The following is a 20,681-nucleotide window of genomic DNA, read 5'->3' on the forward strand; positions in this document are numbered from 1 at the left end:
CCAAAACAACTGGAGTTGAGGCCAGATTTACAGATCACCAGAGCTCCAGTGAGAAGACAATTGGGCACTGAAGCAAGCTTCTCTTGGGCGTTGATGGTTAGGGAAGTTTTGACTGGATACATAGAACAATGACACGGAAAGGAATTCCCTGACGCTGGTTGGAGACAATGCAAAGAGAACCTCAGACCAAGGGACTTCTTATGTACATGGAAAAGTGCTTGGCCAGCCATTGCTTTCCTCAAAAACTACCCATGCTCCTCTTCAGCTAGAAGCCAAGAAAGGGCTATCGCAGTTTCTCAGTATGAATCATTTCAGGGCTCCCAGCCTAGTTAGTGTGCACATTAGACATTCACAGTCAAGGAATCCACAAGCCTTTAGACCATCTTCCTCCCTCCACCCACAAAGCCTCACCAGCCTGTTGCAGCCCTGGAAGATGTCGCTGGTAAGGATTCTGCAGGAGGAGTCCACCATGGTCTGCTTCATGATGTTGTTGTGGCAGGTGGCAGGGGGAACATCTAGTGACAGCTGGGAAGAAGACAGAGTACTGGAGATGCCAAACATCAGGTAGCCTTGCTGAAGAGACTCAGCCCAGGAGCCCAACTCTGCCACCTATAGTTTCTGCCACCACAGCCCCTAAGAGAATAAGGGGACCCTCCATCCACACAGCCCCCTGATGTACCTTTCTTGTGTTGGCACACTGTGAGCTCACTTTCCAGGAATTCCCAAAGTCAACAGGGTCCTCCTCCACCTGAAGACTGCTGCTGGTGAAGTCATTGTTCTGGATGCCATCAAAGTTCCCACACAGACCGCACACCTGCTCCTGGGTAAGGGGAGGGATGCACGGTGTAAACCTCGGTGCACTCTCTCAGTCAGGGGAAGAAGGTACCAGGTGACCAAGGAGTCATGGATCATCAGAGGAGGAAGGAGAGGGGGAAATGGAGGAAGGAAGAGGAAGCAGACAGGGAGACAGACCCAAAGAAGAAGCAGGGTGTCAGCAAAGCCTTGCCCTCCCTGGGGCCTTTCCCTACACTTCCACACTGACCCTGCTCAAAGTCATGGACACACAGAGAGGCTATGCACCCAACTCTCATGGTCAACGGCAGAGGTGAGCAGTAGGCAGCGTGGCCCTGGATCCCTCCATGAATCATCAGCCTCCCTGGTCAGACTATGAGCAGAAAAAGGAGCAGGCGCCACTGTTAATGGGTGAAAGAACAGAGAACTAAAGAGGGAACAGGATGGCCCTGCTTTGTGACAGGCAGGGAAGTTCCCTTACCCAGGGGACCATAGATTTCTCAGAGAAACAGGTGAAAATTCTACAGCATGAGAAACATCATCAGGGAAGGGCTAACTATACAACCTCCCACGGCAGGCATGCGCACGGAGTCCTGAACAAGCCAGCTCACACAGAAACCATCAAGTAAGGACCTGGGAAGATGGGTGATCATAAACCTATCTCACTCTCCATACATGGCCAGAACCCAGTCCTGAGACAAAGGAAAGGTGGCAATCCGTTTTGTAGTGTTGGCTTATAAACACATGTGTAAGTCATTGAGGAGCATGTAAGAATATCCTCACTCTTAGACAAAAGTCTCGGCATAGCCACTGCCTCTCTGAACCCTTGCTAATGAAGAACCCTCCTCTTCACCCACTGGTCTCGTTGGTCCAACTCTCCAAACATCAGCCACCTTGGGATCTTCATGCATCTTCTCCATCCACCTAGCTTCTCTCCCTAAATATCCACAATTCTCACTCCCTCTCCTCCATGAAGACATCCACTGCAGGGTCATCTGTTCAGACAGGGCTCATCAAGCTAGCATATCTAAAATAATGTCCCCATAAGAATGTGATCTCCACTGTGCTTGTGGGAAGTAAAGCCCTGGCTCCACCAAAGATGCCCATCCCAACCTGAGAGCCGTGACTGTCACCCCCCCCCCATGGCACTACAGTTTTCACATGGCTTCCGTGCGTAGTTGAATCCCCAGAAGGTTTGCTCTCTGAAAGTTTGTGCCCCCAGTGTGACATTGAGAGGTGATGTGACCTTCAGCAGGTGGGACCTAGTTAGATTTCATTAGGTCACTGATGATGTCATCCTTAGAAGAGATAATGCCATTCTCATGGGATCCCCATCTCCATGACCACAGTGGAGATTATATTCTTATGGGGACATTACTTTAGATAGCCTCGTTTGATGAGCCCTGTCTGAACAGGTTGGTTTTTACTCCTAAAAATGGAGGTGAGATAGTTCAGCACGTAAGAGGTATCAGCTGCCAAGATTGATGATCTGAATTCAATCCCTGGGACCTACACAGAGAGAATGAAGGTGTCTTCTGACCTCCCACATACCCTGGCATATACGTGCCCACACCCATACAAACATAGATGATTGACTGATACATAGATGGATGGATAGATGGATAGATAGATAGATAGATAGATAGATAGATAGATAGATAGTGTCCACAACTATACACTAGATAGATGGATGGATGAGGGGGTAGGTGAGTGAATGGATAGACATAGCCACACCATATACTAGATAGATAGATAGACAGACAGACAGATAGATAATAGATACCTAGATGCATATATAGAATTTTAATTAAAATAAAATTAAGCAGGCTAGGCCCTTGAGTTCCTGTCTTCGTTTCTCATATGTGATCCTCTACATGTAGCCATTTCCCTCCCCTGTCTACTTTACCTTCGTTCACCACTGCCACAGCCAGGCCAGTCTCTGCCACAGACCAAACAGATAGAGCCACCCAGTCCTGCACTTTCAGCCTCCAACAACAATAATGAGAGTTGATAAACCTCTTTTCATCGTAAAGTACTCCAATTAGAGTATCCAGAACATGGAGTAATTCCCAAGGACAGAGGACCTTGGTACCATTAAAGTTAAGATCTTGAGATAGGAAATTGTCCTGAACCATTCAGGTAAGCTGTACGCAACCACAAAGTCTAGCAAGGAGACAGGAAGAGGTAGAGCGTGAAAGGCTTTGTGACTGACTGAAGTGTGGAGGCATGGGAAGGCCTGAAGATTCTACTGAATAGCAGCTCACTTTGAATATGAAAGGTGGGACCACAAGCCAAGGAGTGCAGCCAGACTCCAGAATCAAGAGAGTGCACTTGTCTCTTGTGCACTGCAGGAATGCAGCTCTGCCAACTTTCTGACTTCCAAAAGTAAAATGCAATACACTTGTTCTGTGTAAAGACACTGCATTCACAGTGATTTCTCACAGCAGCATGAGAACACACACACACACACACACACACACACACACACACACACACACACACCTGGCTTTTCCCCTTTCTGTACCTGCAATGCCTGGGACAGTCAATACACTGAGTAGAAACATAGTCAGGATTGTTAGACCTTTCTAGAAATGGAATGGGCTGCCTCCAGGAAGCACAGGCTGAGCAGCCCCCATTGACATGAACAATCCAGACATGGACAGCACTGTCAAAGATGGTGCGGAGGCCGCTCTCAACAAGAATAAAGAGAGCCCCTTGTCACAGTCATGCCACGATACTTTTGATACCTCCCAAAACTGTGGAAACCTACACAAATGCCATCGTCTTTCCCAAAAGAAGATCCTCAGCAGGCTAACAAAGTGCTATCAAAAAGGGCTAACCTGGGACCCGGGGAGGTAAATCAGATGGTGAAGTGCTTGAAATACCAGCAAGAGGACCCGAGTTCAACCCCAGCACCCATTTAAAAAAGATAGCTATAGTGGTATGTATTTGTGACCCCAGCACTAGGGGGGCAGCGATAGCAAGTCCCCAGAGTTGACTGGCCAGCTAACCCAGCCTGACTGATGAACAAGCCCAGGTCCCAGTAGAAGACTTTGACCCAAAACACAAAGTGAATTACTCCTGAGGAAGGGTGCCTGAGATTGCCCACTGACCAGCCTCCACATGCTCACATACATGTGAACCTCCACACATACATGTGCACACACAGATGTGTGTGTGTACACATGAGCATGTATGCTAGCCTGGGCTCGCTGATAAGGCAACATTCCAGAATAGATGACAATGATTTACTATTATGTGTGTGTTTAATTCGCCTCTGTGGGTTAAGAAACCTAACCTATCCTTGACAAACAAAACATGTACCTTGCTGGGCCAGTCAAAACATTGTCAAATGTGCCTCTGTCCTCTCTGGGTGCAGCCAGCCTCCATGACTACTTCGCTTTCCTTGTCTGGGGAGCAGGAGGCTGCATCAGAAAACCACTTTTCCCCAGTACAATGGGGAAGGGCAAAGGTCACTACTTGGAGAGCTGACGACAGTCCACATGAGTCACAGGCAAGATGGAACAAGAAGGGCCACTGACCTGGTATGTGCGCTTCAGGACCACGGAGACACTGAGGTGGTGGTCCCAGACCACGGAGAGGGCTGGACCCAGCAACAGGAGGACATACCGGCCAGACTCCACCACCTCGAAGTGAGACTCGTCTTTCAAGGGCTTCTTCACATTCACCTGAAGAAGGAAGGAGCTGACACATGAGGTGCTGGGAGCTGGAATTCAGGGCTCCCCTCTCTTCACAGAGCTGTCTGTCTGCCTCACCCACCAACACCAGAGCTGGCTCTCGAGACCTGCGTGTCACCAGCCACTTTCTATCGGAACTCCCTGAGGCCAGCACTACATCCGGGCTTTTCCGTGTCCCTCTGACCCACCACCCTCCCATGATGACAAGATGTCAGTGAGAGCACAGTGAAACAGACCAGCCCATTCCCCATTACCTCACAAGAAGAGATGGTGTTTGACCCTCGGTCATCAACTGCGCCAGTCCCTGGCTTGCTTTTTAATGTGGCAATGATCTTAGTCACCTCTAGTCACCCAGTTGAAAAAAATCTGCTTATCTATAACAGTGAGCCCCAAATTCACTTTCTTGCATCCCACCACCCTCAATTCTCTGGAGCGACTACCATCAGGAGTCAAGACTGAAGGACAGGGACTGTGAAGCTCCGTGCTCTAGGCAGAAGCTTCCAGAAGTCTGGCCTGAACTCCTTACCCTGCCAGAGTCATCTCCACAGACAAACCCTTGAAACCCACTGCAGAACACTCCAGTGGGCTGTCAGGTTCATAAAACAGAGGCTGAGACCAAGAACCTGTCACTCTTCACAGACCTCCTCTCCTGAGGAGCATGCCTCACATGGAGCTCGCCATATCTGCAAATCCACACCCACCCCCCACCTCCCCCACCCCCGAGCAGATCTGCCATCACCTCTGCAGGCTCACAGCTATCATCTGTCCTGGAGAGAACTGAACTCTGAAATAGAGCTGACACTCCTGGCTCCTAGTCAGCACACTTCCTAGATAGTTTTTCTTCCCTGTCTATAGAAAATGCACTTCCAGGCCCCAGCTGTCAAAGGTGGGTATTAACAAAGCATCAGGGAGCAGGTAGAGGCCACGGGAGCAAATGAACACAGTCTTTGGGGGTCTGTAGTACTGCACATATCCAAACCAGCTGAATCAGATCTGTGACCCAGGAACAACCAGCCGCTACGAAGGTAGGTTCTGGGGCTCCCTCCCAATCCACCCGAGGTATGACGGAACCTAGAGATCGACACTTAACCACTTCTTGAGCTGTCGGGATCCAGGGGCTACAACTGCTGGTTCTGCTTCTCTTTTCATCTTATCAAAACTATTAGTCTGAGGAGCTGGGGGTGTAGCTCGGAAGGAGAGTGCTAGCTCAGTACACCCAGGCCTGGGATCCAACACCAGTGCCACATGATCTAACAAGATCCTTAAAATATAAAGTAACTAAAAAGCACCCCACAATGTCCCTTCAATAGATACACACGCAGTGGTCACCACATATCATTAGTTTTGCCTAATGGAGTTTCAGTTGATTACAAAAGTATTGAATGGAAAATTCCAGAACAGGGACTAAGTCTCAAATAACTTCCATCACAACGTATTGCAGTCATTGCTCTATTTTATTGCCAACTCTCATGCCTTATTCTCTCTCCTTAACACTCAAACATCATCATCTGGGCTGGTCAGTTTTATGTCAACTTGACACAAACAAGGTCATCTGAGAGGAGGGACCTCAGTTGAGAAAATGCCTCCATAAGATCTGGCTATAAGGCATTTTCTTAATTGGTGATTAATCAGGAAGACTCCAGCCCATTGTGGGTGGTGCCATCCCTGGGCTGGAGGTCCTGGGTTCTATAAGAAAGCGGACTGAGCAAGCCATGAGGAGCAAGCCAGTAAGCAGCACCCTCCATGGCCTCTGCATCAGCTCCCGCCTCCAGGTTCCTGTCCTGTTTGAGTTCCTGTCCTGACTTCCTTTGAAGATGAACAGCAATGTACAAGTGTAAGCTGAATAAACCCTCTCCTCCCCAACTTACTTTTTGGTCATGGTGTTTCATCACAACAATCAAAACCCTAACTAAGACAACACACACACACACACACACACACGCACGCACGCACGCACGCACGCACGCACGCACGCACGCACGCACGCACGCACGCACGCATATATATGAGCACACTGGCTTCTGTACTGTCTCTGGTTTCAGGCATCCACCAGGGGTTTGTCTCTGAGGCTGAGAGACCATTGTACATGGAAGAGAAACTCCTGCCTGCTGTGTGTTCCACCCACCTCCCCCAGTCAGCCCTGCCTCCTCCCACACGTAGGCAGAGATCACTGTCCATCCTTTGCCACACACGTACCCACACTAGAACCACAATGGGCTCACACTCTCTGTATTGGTCTGCCAATTGCTCTGCTCATAGGATAACATGTCAGGACCAGCTGTCGCTGCTGGACCCTATTCTCCACAGTGGCTGCACATTCTACCAGCACACTCCCAATAAACAGAGGGACAGCAAGGTGACACGCGGGTAAGAGGGAGAAGCTGGCACTTACCTCTCCATCAGACAGTTCAATCTCCCCTCCTTCCACCAGGATGGTGACCCGTTTCTTACACATCACTGAAGGATAGCTGCATCCCTCATTTCCCACCAGGATCCGAAAGGTCCCAGGGTTATCGCCACAGTAATCCTGGGGAAAGAAGGCACCAGGAGGGGAAGATTATCCCTTCTCCCAGATCAGAAGCTGACATGGTGACCTCTGGGGTCTTTGAATGCACGTCACAGAATATCATCCTATGTGCTGTGTGCATGGGGGGAAGGGAGAGGGATCCACAGGCAAACTCTCAGGTGTCCAGCCTCAGCCCTCACAGATGGGCCTGGTGCCCATGGTCAGCACAGTGGCATGATAATGAACAGGGGAGCCAGAGGGGTCAGCAAGTATGTCCACATACAAATACATCTACAAGCGTACACTTACCAATGCATACACAAACACAAACAAACTCACGTGCTCATATATACTCCCACATGCATATACATGCTCACGAACACACACATGCATGTGTACACGTTTACACATGCACCTACACAGGCACACAATACACATGCTTAAACATGTACATAAGTAAACATGTATGTACAGGCACATACCTGTACACACATATATGCATACACACATACTTATAAAATGTGTATGTGTTTATTTGTATCCATATACATATAATGCATACATACACATACATATAGGTACTCACACACAGAGATACAGAAAACGCAGCCCGGCCATCTGTCAGGGGAGCATTAGTCCTCTCCCTGGCACTTTTGGGTGAACACGAACCACTTTTGAGCTGGTTCCTGGCCACACAGGTTAGAAGCGGAACAAGGCTGCAGGTATTGGCTTGTTTCTGTCACCAGCGGGCTTTGCAAAGGACAAAGCTAAGCCCGATGATGCCTCCCACAGGGAGGGCCCCAGGAGAGGAAGAGGATCAAAGTGAGAAAGAAAAACAAGCCTCCTGTCTGGAAGGGGATTCCTGAAAACAGGTTTGCTCTGGAAGGCTTCCAGCCAGAGGGTGCTAGGGTGTAGGTGATGCCTCTCCTAAATCCATTGCTTCTGGAAGCTGATAGACAGATTGACCCTTGAAGCGGGGGCCACCCTGTCTTTTGATGCTAAGGCAAAGAGCCTGTGGGGGATCTCTAGGGGGCACACCCAGGCCAGAAGCATCAGAAGAGCCATTTCGAGGTGTGAATACGCTGTCTCCCCACCACACTGTCTTCCTGGGCCAGCTGGGGTATGTGAGGACAGCCTGGCTGGTGCCCCAGAGGTCCCACACCCTCCCAGCATGCTCTGCACATGGTGAACCTGACACACAGGCCTGCAGCCCTGTCTCTGGCTTTGAAGTCCCACCTTCCGATCACTCTAAGCAGCCACCTCCCCCAGAGAACAGACACCAAGGAAGCTGCATCAGTCCAATGTGTCACAGAGTGCTCAACTCCAGGAAAGCCCTTGTCGTCCTTGAGGAACCATCTGGTGTCAGCCAGCAAGAAAACTCACAGCGGCCCACGAAGTGGGGACAGGGAGGCACAGGAGCTGGCAGCAACTCATCAGCTACGACACCCTACGTTCTTTCTGCCGGACTGAATGGCACCTGTGACCCCTGTGTCCCCAGGCCCCCCTCCAAACCATGTGAAACTGACAGGTTGGGGATAAAACGGTGGCAAGTTTCAGTAGGACATAGGTCAGGCAGCACACTCCAGGGATCCCTCAGCCCAGGGCTACTTCATAACAATGGGCTATCGGGGAGGGTGAAATCCAGCCGGGATCAGCTCCCCATGTATGCTGGTTTAGGTGTCCACCAAAATGAAGAGCCATCTTTCAGAGCTAAAATGCCCTGAGGGTGGCCTTACCGCATGCCAAAACAGCTCTGAAAATGAAATCCTGTTCTTAAACTTCCTATGCCGTCAGGCACCCTTTGGGGGATTAGAAAATTACTCTGACGAAACCAAACCACAACGGTCTTTCTATAGACGGAATCTGACCCGGAAATTCACAGGCTGTAGCCAGCACGTCCTGCTGTTACATACAGAAGGTACCTCCTCTCCTTGTTAGGTCTCACCTGCACCAGAACATACTGGCACTCCCCAGGGAAGAGGTACTTGAGTCCATCAAAGGTGATGTAGTTGGCCATGCCAATGGCAGAGCAAGTGGCGTCACACACGTGGTCCGTGCAATTCCACCTCCGGTCCCGGCAGACACTAGGAAGAGTGTTGCTGGTTTGCACCTCAGTGCCAGGGGCTCAATCAGGTCTTAGGGAAAAAGGAGGCAGTGGGGGACAGAAAGATGCCAGGTAGTCACCGAGGTAGCCTCATGAAGATGAGCATTTGCAGCCTGTGAAAGGATCACAGGCCTTGCACGGGGTCTGCAGGAGAAAGGTCACGCTGCTCTTTAGTTCCAAAGAGGAAACAGAGCTATGGTGTCCAGGGTGATCGGGGATGCTGAAGAGAAAGTGGGAGTTCTCTAAGCCATCTGCCATGGACTCACTAAAAAGTGTGGCCTCGGGCTGGAGAGATGGCTCAGTGGTTAAGAGCACTGACTGCTCTTCCAGAGGTCCTGAGTTCAATTCCCGGCAACCACATGGTGGATCACAGCCACCTTGAATGAGATCTGGTGTCCTCTGCTGGCCTGCAGGCAGAAGACTGTATACATAATAAATAAATAAAATCTTTTTTGAAAAAAAAAAAGAAGTGTGGCCTCACCCTAAAAGCTGCAGAGTGGCTGAGATTAGCCATAGGGTCACTGTATCACAGACAGACCCAAAGAGATCTCAGCAGGGACATTCTGAGGCTGGAAAATGGAAGGAGTCTGCCAGGAGTGGTTTTGTGTGTGTGGTTATGTGTTTATTCCTATACCAATTTGCTGGCCTCAGGTCCCAACCCTCACTGCCCTTAACCAGAGCTGATCCAGGGAAGCCACTCATGCGTCAGAGGTTGTGAGCTCAGATCTCTCAGGCGTTCATCCCCTCCCACCTCTGTCCACATGGGCCCTAAGATTGTCTATACCCCAGAGTGAGAGGTGGGGTGAGCGGAAGGGAGCCTGTGAAGGATAGCCAGAGAAGGCAGAGGGAAACAACCACTGCCCCCTCGCTCTCAGAACACTCTCGGGCAGAGCAGGGCCTGTGGGGAGAGATGGGCCTAGAGATCCAGCCTTAAAGAGGAAAGAAATAGATATATATCCTGGAGGTCATCATGTTAAGCGAATTAAGCCAGACTCAGAAAGACAATTATCATGTTTTCTCTCATATGCAGGGTCTAGACTTTTTTAAAAGATACAAAAGTAGAAGGGAGACTATTTGAGGGAGAGGAAGGGACAGCAGGAGCAGGGAGAGGGACAAGAGGGGACAGGGGAGAGACTATATGAGCGAAGTAAATTATACCCATGTATGTAAATGTCATAATGAAATCATCACCTTGTACGATTAATAAAAATACATAGAAAAGAAGAAAGAAAGAGGGAGGGTTGAGAGGACCTTTTCAACACCCCCCCCAGCCTGGTCACTGTGAGCCTCTGTGGAAGAAGACCCTCTGAGAACAGAATTGCCCATCTGTAGGGAGCAGGTGCTTGCCTGAGCAAAGTAACAGGAAGAGGCATTTCACAGATGGGGAAACAGAGACGAGTCGGGAGAAGAGCACTCGGATTCCCAAGGGTGTGAGGACAAATGTCACAAGTCCTGTGTCCCTCAGCCCCTCATGCCACCTGGATGGCTGGTTCCCCGGATGTCCCCAGAGCCTTACCAGGTGTTGCAGTCGATCTTCACTTTGTCTCCTGGGGCATACTCTTGGCCCTGGTGGAAGCAGGGACACCGTTCCAAGGCCACACACTTGTTTTCATGCCGGACCTACAGGAAAAGAACTCAGGTGTCTCACGGGCCTCAGGAACTGACATCAGTCACTACTGAGGACGTGTCTTGAGCCTGCCAGGAGGCCAGCATGAAGAAAGGGACTAAGCTCAGGGCAACCTCAGCTACAAACTAGCCAGGCAGGAGCCAACACCAGGCTGAGTGTTGGCACATATGGGCGCCTTCCTGTCTCCCTGTGTATCTCCCTGTGAACCAAAGACACAGCTGCCTCTGCCTCTATGCTGGGTAGCATAGAGGGACACATTTGCAAAGACTTCAGAAACTTCGTCAGAAGCCCTGGAAGTGCTCTCCCAGGCCCAGCCATGCCGCACAAAGAATGTCTCCAGAGGACACAGGAGTTATGGATGGAGACTAAAGGGGAATTACTCACCAATGAGCTGAAAGGGGGAAAGGAAAGAGTCGTGTGTTCAGAGGCAGGCAAATGGTGCTGCTCTTAAGGGAGCCGGTTTGCTGTGGAGTGTGGAGGGTCCGTCACAGGGCTCTTAATGAGGTGAGCAATGCCTACCTCAGCTGTTAGTTTTTCAAATGGGAGGAACACTGTACACACATGTGGTCCCAGTTTCATGTGTATGTCATGCAGATTTTGTCGTTAACCAAAGCTAGAAGAAGGGAGGCTGCCTCCAGGTAGCGAGCTGTGAGATAAAAGAGTTCTGGGCTAGCCAGGCGTTGGTGGCGCACACGTTTAATCCCAGCACTCGGGAGGCAGAGGCAAGAGGATCTCTGTGAGTTCAAGGCCAGCCTGGTCTCCAGAGCGAGTGCCAGGATAGGCTCCAAAGCTACACAGAGAAACCATGTCTCGGAAAAAAAAAAAAAAAAAGACAGAGTTCTGGGTTTATTCTCTTTCTTTAGTTTTAATTTTTCCCCCAAATGTTCTTTGATGAGTAGATGTTATATCTATGATTAAAAATGGATCTCATGTTTGATGAGAATTAAAAAGCATTTAGTGCCCTGGAGGACAGACTAAGGACTAGACAGAAGAGACATACCAAAGTTTAGCTAAAAGTGTGTTCGAGACACACATATCAGGTGACCCTCCTCTCAAGGCCAGCTTTTCCAGTCCTGATGCTCTGACATGCTATCCACAGAGGTGCTGTCCCTCCCTCCCTCCTCACCATCCCAGAGAGTGACTCTGTAATGTGCTACTACTCTTCCTGGGTCTGCTAGGGACAACTGGGTGGAGAAAGAAACCAGACCAGTTGGCTCAGTGAACTTAAGAAGCTCTGCCAAGCCTACCCTGACCCCATCGCCGTGATCCATTGCCACCTCAACCAAGAAGCAGCCTCGGATACCCGAACTGGCCGACCTCACCTGGGATGTGATACAATGTACTTTGATCATATATTCTCCTGTTAGCTTCTCTTGTCCCTTGGGACCCCCTAGGTGAATGCCCTCAGCTGCCGAGCTCCAGAACTACCTAGCTATTAGACAGAGGTACCTGATCTAGATGATTCTCACTCTAGTGATCTGCTGAACTTCCCTGCAAGCTTGAGTTCCTAGACCTTCAAATTAAACTAAGCCCTAGGAATATGTGTATGCAAAGGATTTCCACATATGAAAAGCAGGTTAAAATGGTGTATGCACACATATGTGTGCTGGGAGATGGACAGAATACTATTCTCCACTTAGCCCCACATCTGTCAGCCTCAAGAGGTGTCCCCAGGTGCTAATGGCCTCTGAATATTGGTTCAAAGAGCTAGGAATACGCCAGCCCACTGTGTCCTTGGTAGTGCTTCAGCCTGGGACCACAGTTCTTAGAGGACAGAGAGCTTAGAAGGCCAGCAGAGAAGACAGTGGGTTGGTAGGAGCAAAGAGGGGCTGCAAACATCTCTCTTTGGAACCTTCCGCGGTTCACAGCAAAGGTCCCCGCCCATATCCTCCAAGCCTTGTCAGGTTAGACTTCAGTCTGAAGTCTGCCGCCTAGTGGCTACCATAAGAATGGCAGACACGGGCAGACTGCTATGTTAGTGGTACCAAGCCTTCATGGGAAGGGAAGCATAGCCTGCTCACCTGGTGTCTCACCTCTGAGGGATATGTTCTGTCTGTCACCTGCAGGTAGGCTTGATGAGGGGTTCCTGGGGCCCCTGGTGTGAATCCTGGATCAGTCCAGGCCCCCTCTGCTCCCACTTTATCTAGGTGGATCCATGTGCTCAGCCCTCCTCCAATGTCCATACCTCTCAGACCCCAGCTCTGTGATAGGACAGTGCTGCCGTCACTGTGCTAATGAACCATCCTCCTGAGGTCCCACTGGCCATCACACTCTCCTCTCTGCCCTGACTTATGCTAGTAAAAGCACATCACTGACTGGCAGGCTGCAGCATCAAAATCTAGCTCAGTGTTCCATAGGACAGAGGCGCCGAGGAGGCAAACCATGACCTGAAAGGAGAGGAGGGGGCTCCCAGGCACTGTGTGGAAACCTCCTGACTTTTAGAGAGATGATAATAGAAAAGCCTGGTCAAAAACACCCCGAGAACCCCAAAGCCTTAAAAAAAAATCCCTGACAGCTGAGAACCACAGAGTTAAAGGAGCCATGCAGCAAATGAGGAGGGAGCTGGCCAGGAGTGGGCAAGCTAGGTAAACAGCCCATAATTGAGCTGTGTGTGCGCAGCAAGTCATGGTTTGACATGAAGGCATCCAACTGTATCCGGTCTAGCATGTCCTTCAAGAATGCTACAGTGGTCCTGAGATAAGATTTATGAAGCCCGTAGAAGATTTCAGGAAGTATGGCAGGAATTAACTCCCCACCCCCCATAGATTATCAACTTGTCATTGTCCAATAAGCATTGTGCAAGCTGAGGACATTGTCCTCACTCAGTTCCAAAAACAATGATAAAGCAGAAAAAAAAATTTCTTTGTCACCCTTCTCTGGAAATTCCCCTTTATTCCTCCCCACACGTGAATGTCATAGAGATTAGTCTCCCACATGTTTGCTTTCACCTGCTCTCAACAGCTCTATTCCATCAGTAGTCACAGTTCAGTGGAGCGGAGTTCAGACACATGTTGACTAGGAGGAGAGCAATGTGACCAGGTAACTCACAATAACATGAAAATGACTCTTCCTGGGGGATTTATCATGCTGCAAGCTTTTTTTTTTTTTTTTTTTTACAAAGTCTTGCTCGTTAACCAGAATGAGCATCCACCCATCATGTATCAGTGAGCCTGGCTAGGTGACAGACTGTCAATAGAGGAAGTATGTTTGATAGAGATGGGCTTTCTTGGATCTTATAAATGTTTATAACTTGATAAAGCTCTCACCTGACAGACACAAGGGGCCCCTAAAATATCTGGTGCCCAAAAAGGAAGCTCACTCCAGGGGGGACCCTGTACCTTGGATCTAGTTTGAAAAAGAATTGTCTGTATCTTTCAGTCCATCCAAGGACCAGCAGCATAGCACCCTTCACAGTGGCAGGACGTTCCCCATTGCCCGAAGAACTGGGTACCAGTCTGAAAGATGCTACGTTTCAAAGGATAAATCACCATCTCCCAGAAAACATGCTACACTTTCCTCAGAGGCCTAAATACCTGCAAGCCAGTGCTAGGGCTTAGGGTTAGGGGATCAGGAGGGCTGAAGAGTCCTAGTTCTGCTCAAAGCTCCTACAAAGAACGGCTGTGACTGGAATACAAGGAGCAGGGCCATGGGCTGTGCTCTGCTGCAGACTAGTGGCAAAGTTAGGAAATACCCTAACGTAAGGGAGTGGCTGCACCAGGCAAAAAGTTCAGGAGTATTTTTCAACTAAAGTAAAAGGTGGATCCTGAGCTATCTAGTAAGTTCTGGACCAGCCTGGACTACAAAATGAAGCCTGTTTCAAAAATTCAAAACAACCAATAAAAGATTTGGGAAGCCCTTTACCACCACGTATGTGTTTATCTCCATGAACTTACTAAGACAGTGGTCCCTAGACCAGCACCTACAAAAGCACCTCAAATGCCAATGAGCGTCTGTTATCTCTACCCCTCCCTCCAAGTCCTTCTAACCCAATTTCACAGGTGAGGAAACAGAGATGCTGTAAGGGGACCTGAGAGCAGCCGCAGGGGCAGACAGTCTGCTGCCTGTGGGTGGGGCAGGCCTTGGCTCTGAGCAGGTGCCAGGCCTGGGACCCTGCACAGAGAAGGCCTCCAACATCTTGTTTCTGGGCTTAGATGGGTCATAGACTTTCCTTAAAGGAGGAAACATGGTTTTTAGATGAGGACAATGGCCACTCAGAGAGAGGCCAGTGACAGAGCTGACCTGTGACAAGGAGACTGCAGAAACAGACTGCAATGTCATGTCTGTCATGTGTGATGGAAACTGGCTGGAGCCTGTACTTTGTGTGGGTTTTGTTTTGTCTTGTTTTTCATTTTTGCTTGTTTGGTTGGTTGGTTGGGTTTTGTTGTTTGGAGTGCTGGAAATGAACCCAGGTCCTTGCACTGACTCATAGCGGAAAAGCCCCTATAGGTTCATCGTTTAATACCTAGTCCCCAGCTGGTAGGGCTATTTGGGAGAATTAGGAGGTGTGGCCTTGTTGAGGTTTCAAAAGCCCACAGGATTCTTTTTTTTAAGATTTTATTATGTATACAGCTGTCTGATCTCATTCAAGGTGGTTGTGAGCCACCATGTGGTTGCCGGGAATTGAACTCAGGACCTCTAGAAGAAAAGTCACTGCTCTTAACCGCTCTAGCCCGCCCATAGCATTCTTAGTTCCTCTTTCTCTGGTCCTCCTACTTAGAGATGAGGATGTGAGCTCTCAGCTACTGCTCCAGCACCATGCCTCCCTCCCTCCCTTCCTCTCCCTCCCTGCCTGTCTGCTGCCATGGTCATGGACTGTAATTCTGGAATTGCAACCCAAATAAACTCTTCTACACGTTGTCCTGGTCATGGTCTCTTATCACAGCAATGGAACAGGAGCTAAGACACACCCCCAACTCCTGTCATTGCTTTTTGTTATTTCATTTTTTAGATAATCATGTTCACTGTGTTTACAAAAGCATTGGTTCACAGCAGACTGGAAATGGAAGAAAACAGACCTTAAACCATCCCTCCAGTGGCCAAGAAGAGGCGCTAACCCACATGGTTTCTGAAACTGAGCCTTAGTTATTTACAAATACCACACTCATGGCTCTTACTACAATTCTGTGGAATTTTCTGGCAGTTTTGAGATGGGATCTCTAAACCGGTTGGCTTTCAACAACACATGTACCCAAGGATGACTCTGAATTTCTCATCCTGTTGCCTCTGCCTACAGGCATGTACCACCACCACGCATTTCATGCTGGGGGTTGAAGCCATGGCCTCAGTCATACAAGAAAAGTACTCTCCTAGCTGTGTTCCTTCCCCGACCTCACTATATTGCTTTTTAAAAAGTATTTTTGCATATATCTCCCTTGCACCCATAACCATCCGAGTGAGGAAGGCAGGGTGAGAACATTACAGAGGAGGCCTTTGGGATTCAGATAAAGACTGAATAGAGAGGGTGAGGTCAGAGGGTGGTGGAGGTGCTAGCTTATCCCCTGAACCCCCCTCCTCCTTGGGCCTCTTTTTGTTCTCGGCAGATCTGTCTCCATCAGAAGGTGGCTTGTCTCCCCCTTGCAAGTCTTCAGAATGCAGAATCCCTGGCCCCTTGCTCAAGCCCTTGACATCATGCCATAGTCCTCCCTCGTCACACAGAGAACAGGAGAGCGGGCCCTGGGTATGAGGTCTGCACCATCAGAAGCGCCCAGGCGAGATGTTCCCAGCTCCCTTTTCTTTGTGCTGTGGCCAGGAACACGTGTCGGGTGCTGCAGCCAGCACACTGAGCACACTTCATAAATTACATGGATTTCTCTGCTCGGCCGAATCTGGCCCCAGCTATCTGCACATCAGTCAGCATCGTAATGAAACAGTTGTGAAAATAATCCAACCTCTACGGACAGAAGCTTTGTAAGGGGCCTCAGTTACAGGCATTTCTGAGAATGTATAACAGTGGTTTCTAGATGACAATGGAGTGCCTGGCAGAGTGTCTGCATCCTAGATCTGAGGTCACGCTCCCCACCCAGGATTGGGGGTCTAATGCAGTTGTTGTAGTTATTAATATTTAATGCTACCCGGAAGCTTTCCTACACACACACACACACACACACACACACACACACACACACACACTTCATTTGAAGAAACGTTGACATGATATGACATGACAGAGTGTGCCTATAGTTTTAGCTGCTCAGGAGGCTGAGGCAGAAGTATTGCTTAGGCTCAGTAGTTCAAGACCAGCCTGGGCAACAAAATGAGGCATCCTCTCAATATTTCTAAATTTTCAACATAAAAAAATTAAACAGTTCCTGATGTTGACATAATCCCAAAGTCCCTTTTCTTGCCTGACATTTCTCTCAGATCAAGATTTCCCCTCTAGAAAGACCATGGGGATAAAGCTGTGAGTCACTCACAGTGAGACCTTATCTCTGGGACTCTTACTCCCTGCTTGTTGCTCAGACCTGGGACTGAGTTCCTTCCTCTTGTAGATCCCTGGTCATCCTGCTCTGATAGTGTGAGCCACACTGTCCAGTGTAAGAGCCAGTCTCTACTTCTCCGTTAGAAGAAGATGGTTCTAGAAGCCTCAGGGGAGAAGACAGTGGGGAACACCCTAGAGAGATGTAATAGAACTCTCCATTTGGGAGAGGGGACTAGAAGAGAGTAGAGACAGGACTTCTGTCCAGCACAGGCTTCAGTGCCCAGCCTTCCTGAGGACATGGAATAAGTTCCAGTTTCCATGACAGAACACCCACAGCTCTTCAGGCGGCGTCCTGGGTATCCTCCCCACTTCCTCACTGACCGCTACAGCTCAGTCTCCATCCCTCACTACATACTTTGTGTACCGGAAAAGGGAAGTCGGGAGCAGCATAAAGACAGGATGCCCTTGAAAAGGGAAAGTCCAGAAGTTGCATTCGAGGTGCTGATAATAATATATGTATAATATATTTTATATAAAATTGACCTAATAGTAGCAGGATGGAGGTGGGAAGGCTTGGGCATGCTCCAACCATTGCCACCAGTTCTAAAAGATACACGAGGAGCCAGGTGGTCGCAAATAAGCATTAGACCTTGTGTTTCCTTTGGGGACATTTACAGCCCCAGAACCAGAATAATGGGACACACAGGGCTGGCCAAGACCTCACAAGTCATTCTACAGATCCAGAAAACAAAGCTTGAGAGTAAGGAAGCCACGGTTTCCTTGTGATGTGGCAGGGACAAACTCTTAAGTCACCTAGGGAAACGGAACAACCAGACTGACACATGGGAATATCTGTAAGGGATCACCTTGATTGATAATTGACGTAGGAGGGCCCATCCCTCTGTGGTTGATACCATCCATAGGCAGGAGGGCCTGACTTTCACACAAAAATTAGCTAAGCCTGAGCCAAAGAGAGAGGGGCCAGTGAGCAGACTTCCTTTGTGGTTTCTGCTTGAGTTCCTGCCCTGACTCCCCTCTGACCTTACAGTGTAAGGTGAAATAAACCCTTTCCACCCAAAGTTGCTTTTCGTCATGGTGTTTATCACAGCAACAGAAAGCAAATTAGAACAAACATCAACACCTTCTCTTAAAAGAGAAAAATACAGACACGTATACGTAAATCATGCACCCCTTCAGAACTGATGGAATGTCACCCTTGGGAAAATTCTAGCAGAAATGTCTGTTTAGACGTGTATTTTCTGTAAAGAGTTACTTTGCTTCCTAGGGCAGTTCTGTGAGCCAAGATCATCTCTGTGTGTGTCCAATCCCATCAGGATCAACCTCATGTATTCTCCTCCCAAATCTCTCCCTGGACTTAGTGGTTGAATCTGCCCCTCATCCCCATCCCCGTTTCTTCCTCTCTGGCTACACAGCATCTGCATGCAAAGAAATGGATGGGAAGATGCTCTTTTACCCATGCCGTTTGGCTCACCATGCCTGGGGGACAGAGGCAGCCAGACACACAGCCCAAGCTCATGCACTCCAGGTCATAGTTCTGGCATGTCTTGGCACACTCCAGCCCTTGAGCCCGTGGGTTGTCAGCAGGACACACCAGCTTGACCATGGGTGGCCGACAGGACAGGCTCCTTTTGCCTTGAGAAAGGAAAAGAGATAGTGAGCAAAGCCATGGCAGGTAACCCTTCTGGGCTGTCCTGTAGCTTCCAGGTGCCGTCACCCTGGGAGATGCAGAGCTGCCCACTCTCCAAGACCAGACACTGCCCAGCTGACAGTGCACTCTAGCCCTGAGCCAGAGTCTCCATGTGAGACCAGACTGCAACCTTATCCATCGCAATGCTTTGGGTGAAGCTGGTGGCTGTTCTGTTGACCCCAGATGTCACCTGATGGCCTTCATCTCACATCCCTCTCAACTCTGCTCTCCTTGCACTGAACCAAGGTGCTTTGCGGAAAGTTCCAGACTCAGGCTTGAGAAGACATAGAAGAAGATACCAAAATGGAGCTTGGAGGGACCCAGTGGGAAGGAACACTTATGAAATAATTACAGAGGGAAAGGCCAACAGCCATGGGGACTCTTCAGAGGCTTTGGCTCCAAGGTCAGCCTCTCTGTAAAGATGGTGGCATCACGGTGCCATCACTGATATGCCTCACCCCCCCCTCCCTGTTTTCCCACTGTAAGCTTTGTAGATTTGCCTCTGATCTAGAAATGAGAATCTGGTCACCCCTCTCCCTTCGGTGTCTTGTCTTCAAACAGTACAGCAACTGTTCAGCTACTCAAACTGGAAGCCACTAGCCTGAACCCCTCTTCTTTCAGATCCAGCCAAAAATATTCCAAGGAGGCTTCCTCATCAGCACAGCCGTAGGAAACATGCCATTGGAGAACAGTGGGTGCCATTCCTAGCAAGCCCATCAACTAACCCCACCTACTCGTTGCACTCAGACTACCCCAGGCCAACTGATCTCACCGATTCTGAGAGCTCAGTGTTCTCCTTCCACACAGTAAAATACTGCTTGCCTCAGTCACGTGAGTTTACATGTGCAAAGCTGTGTCTGAAAGTCACTCACACAAACGAAGGAGTCAAGGGGATGCTGGGCAGAGCCAGACCCCTGTTTGAACACCTGCACACATCAGACAATACGCCAGCTCTCTCTGCCTCCCACTCACGGAAAAGAGTCTAGACAGGGAGAAGAGAAAAGCCTTTCTGGGCTGCAGTACTCACTGCGGTGAGAGAGGGGACTGCTGAGGACAATGTCTGGCAACAGGCTCCCCGGGCCGACACTCGTGGTACAATGCATGAAGCCGTCTTCACAGTAACTGCAGAGAAGACACCCCACCTTTTGTTAGAGTTTCCCACATCCATTGCCCCTTTCCTCACCACCCAGCCACCCAGCCACCCCACTCACTCTGCTCCTTCCAGCAGGGCTTCAGATCCATGACACTGGGAAGTCTGGCCTGCCAATGTCACCAGTGACCATCAGGCCACCAAGTCCAGTGGGTCCCTTCAAGTTCTTTTCCTATGTGATGCCCCTTTGAACATCACCATCACTGATTACTCTGTTCTCTTAGAGAATTAAAACAATCTCCACTCCCCCACTTGGCTGTCTGCTCCCTGTCAGCCTCAACTGTAGCTCGCACCTCCTTGCCCCAGACATCCCGAGCTTTCTCTTCTACTATGCTGTCATTCACACCCCAGCTCTCATTACAGAAGTGACCCAGGGGTAGTCTCCTTTGAGCCTCAGACCTGTATATACAAATGTCTCCTTCATAGCCCCCTTTGGTGTCTCAAAGATGCTGTAAGCACAGTATGCCCGCACCAGACCCCAGGCTTTCACCAAGGCTGATCTGTGGACTTCGATCACCACCCACTCAATCCATCTCCCTCTCAGAATCTAAGTGTCACCCCAGAGCACCCTCTTCATCAGATCCACCACCACCTAGGGCTTTGCCTCTGACGTTTTCTTTCAATTCCTATGTGCTTGTTACTTCTGCTGAGAGTAGACGAGAGTAGATGCCATCACCT

At 49.4% G+C, this 20,681-nt stretch overlaps 1 protein-coding gene across 1 annotated transcript in view; it reads right to left on the reverse strand.

The window, feature by feature from the left end:
- The window catches only part of Vwf (von Willebrand factor), a 116,156-nt gene that overhangs the window by 50,564 nt on the left and 44,911 nt on the right, over positions 1-20,681 (reverse strand). Inside the window, exons 12-19 of the mRNA XM_027428330.2 lie at positions 19,881-19,975; positions 18,638-18,798; positions 10,617-10,720; positions 8,942-9,080; positions 6,883-7,017; positions 4,335-4,481; positions 680-820; positions 412-525 (exon numbers count right to left, since the gene is read on the reverse strand). Coding sequence (XP_027284131.1) covers positions 412-525; positions 680-820; positions 4,335-4,481; positions 6,883-7,017; positions 8,942-9,080; positions 10,617-10,720; positions 18,638-18,798; positions 19,881-19,975 — 1,036 coding nt within the window. The remainder of the gene's footprint in view (positions 1-411; positions 526-679; positions 821-4,334; positions 4,482-6,882; positions 7,018-8,941; positions 9,081-10,616; positions 10,721-18,637; positions 18,799-19,880; positions 19,976-20,681) is intronic.

This window comes from Cricetulus griseus, chromosome 8, assembly GCF_003668045.3.
Source record: "Cricetulus griseus strain 17A/GY chromosome 8, alternate assembly CriGri-PICRH-1.0, whole genome shotgun sequence".
NCBI lineage: Eukaryota > Metazoa > Chordata > Mammalia > Rodentia > Cricetidae > Cricetulus > Cricetulus griseus.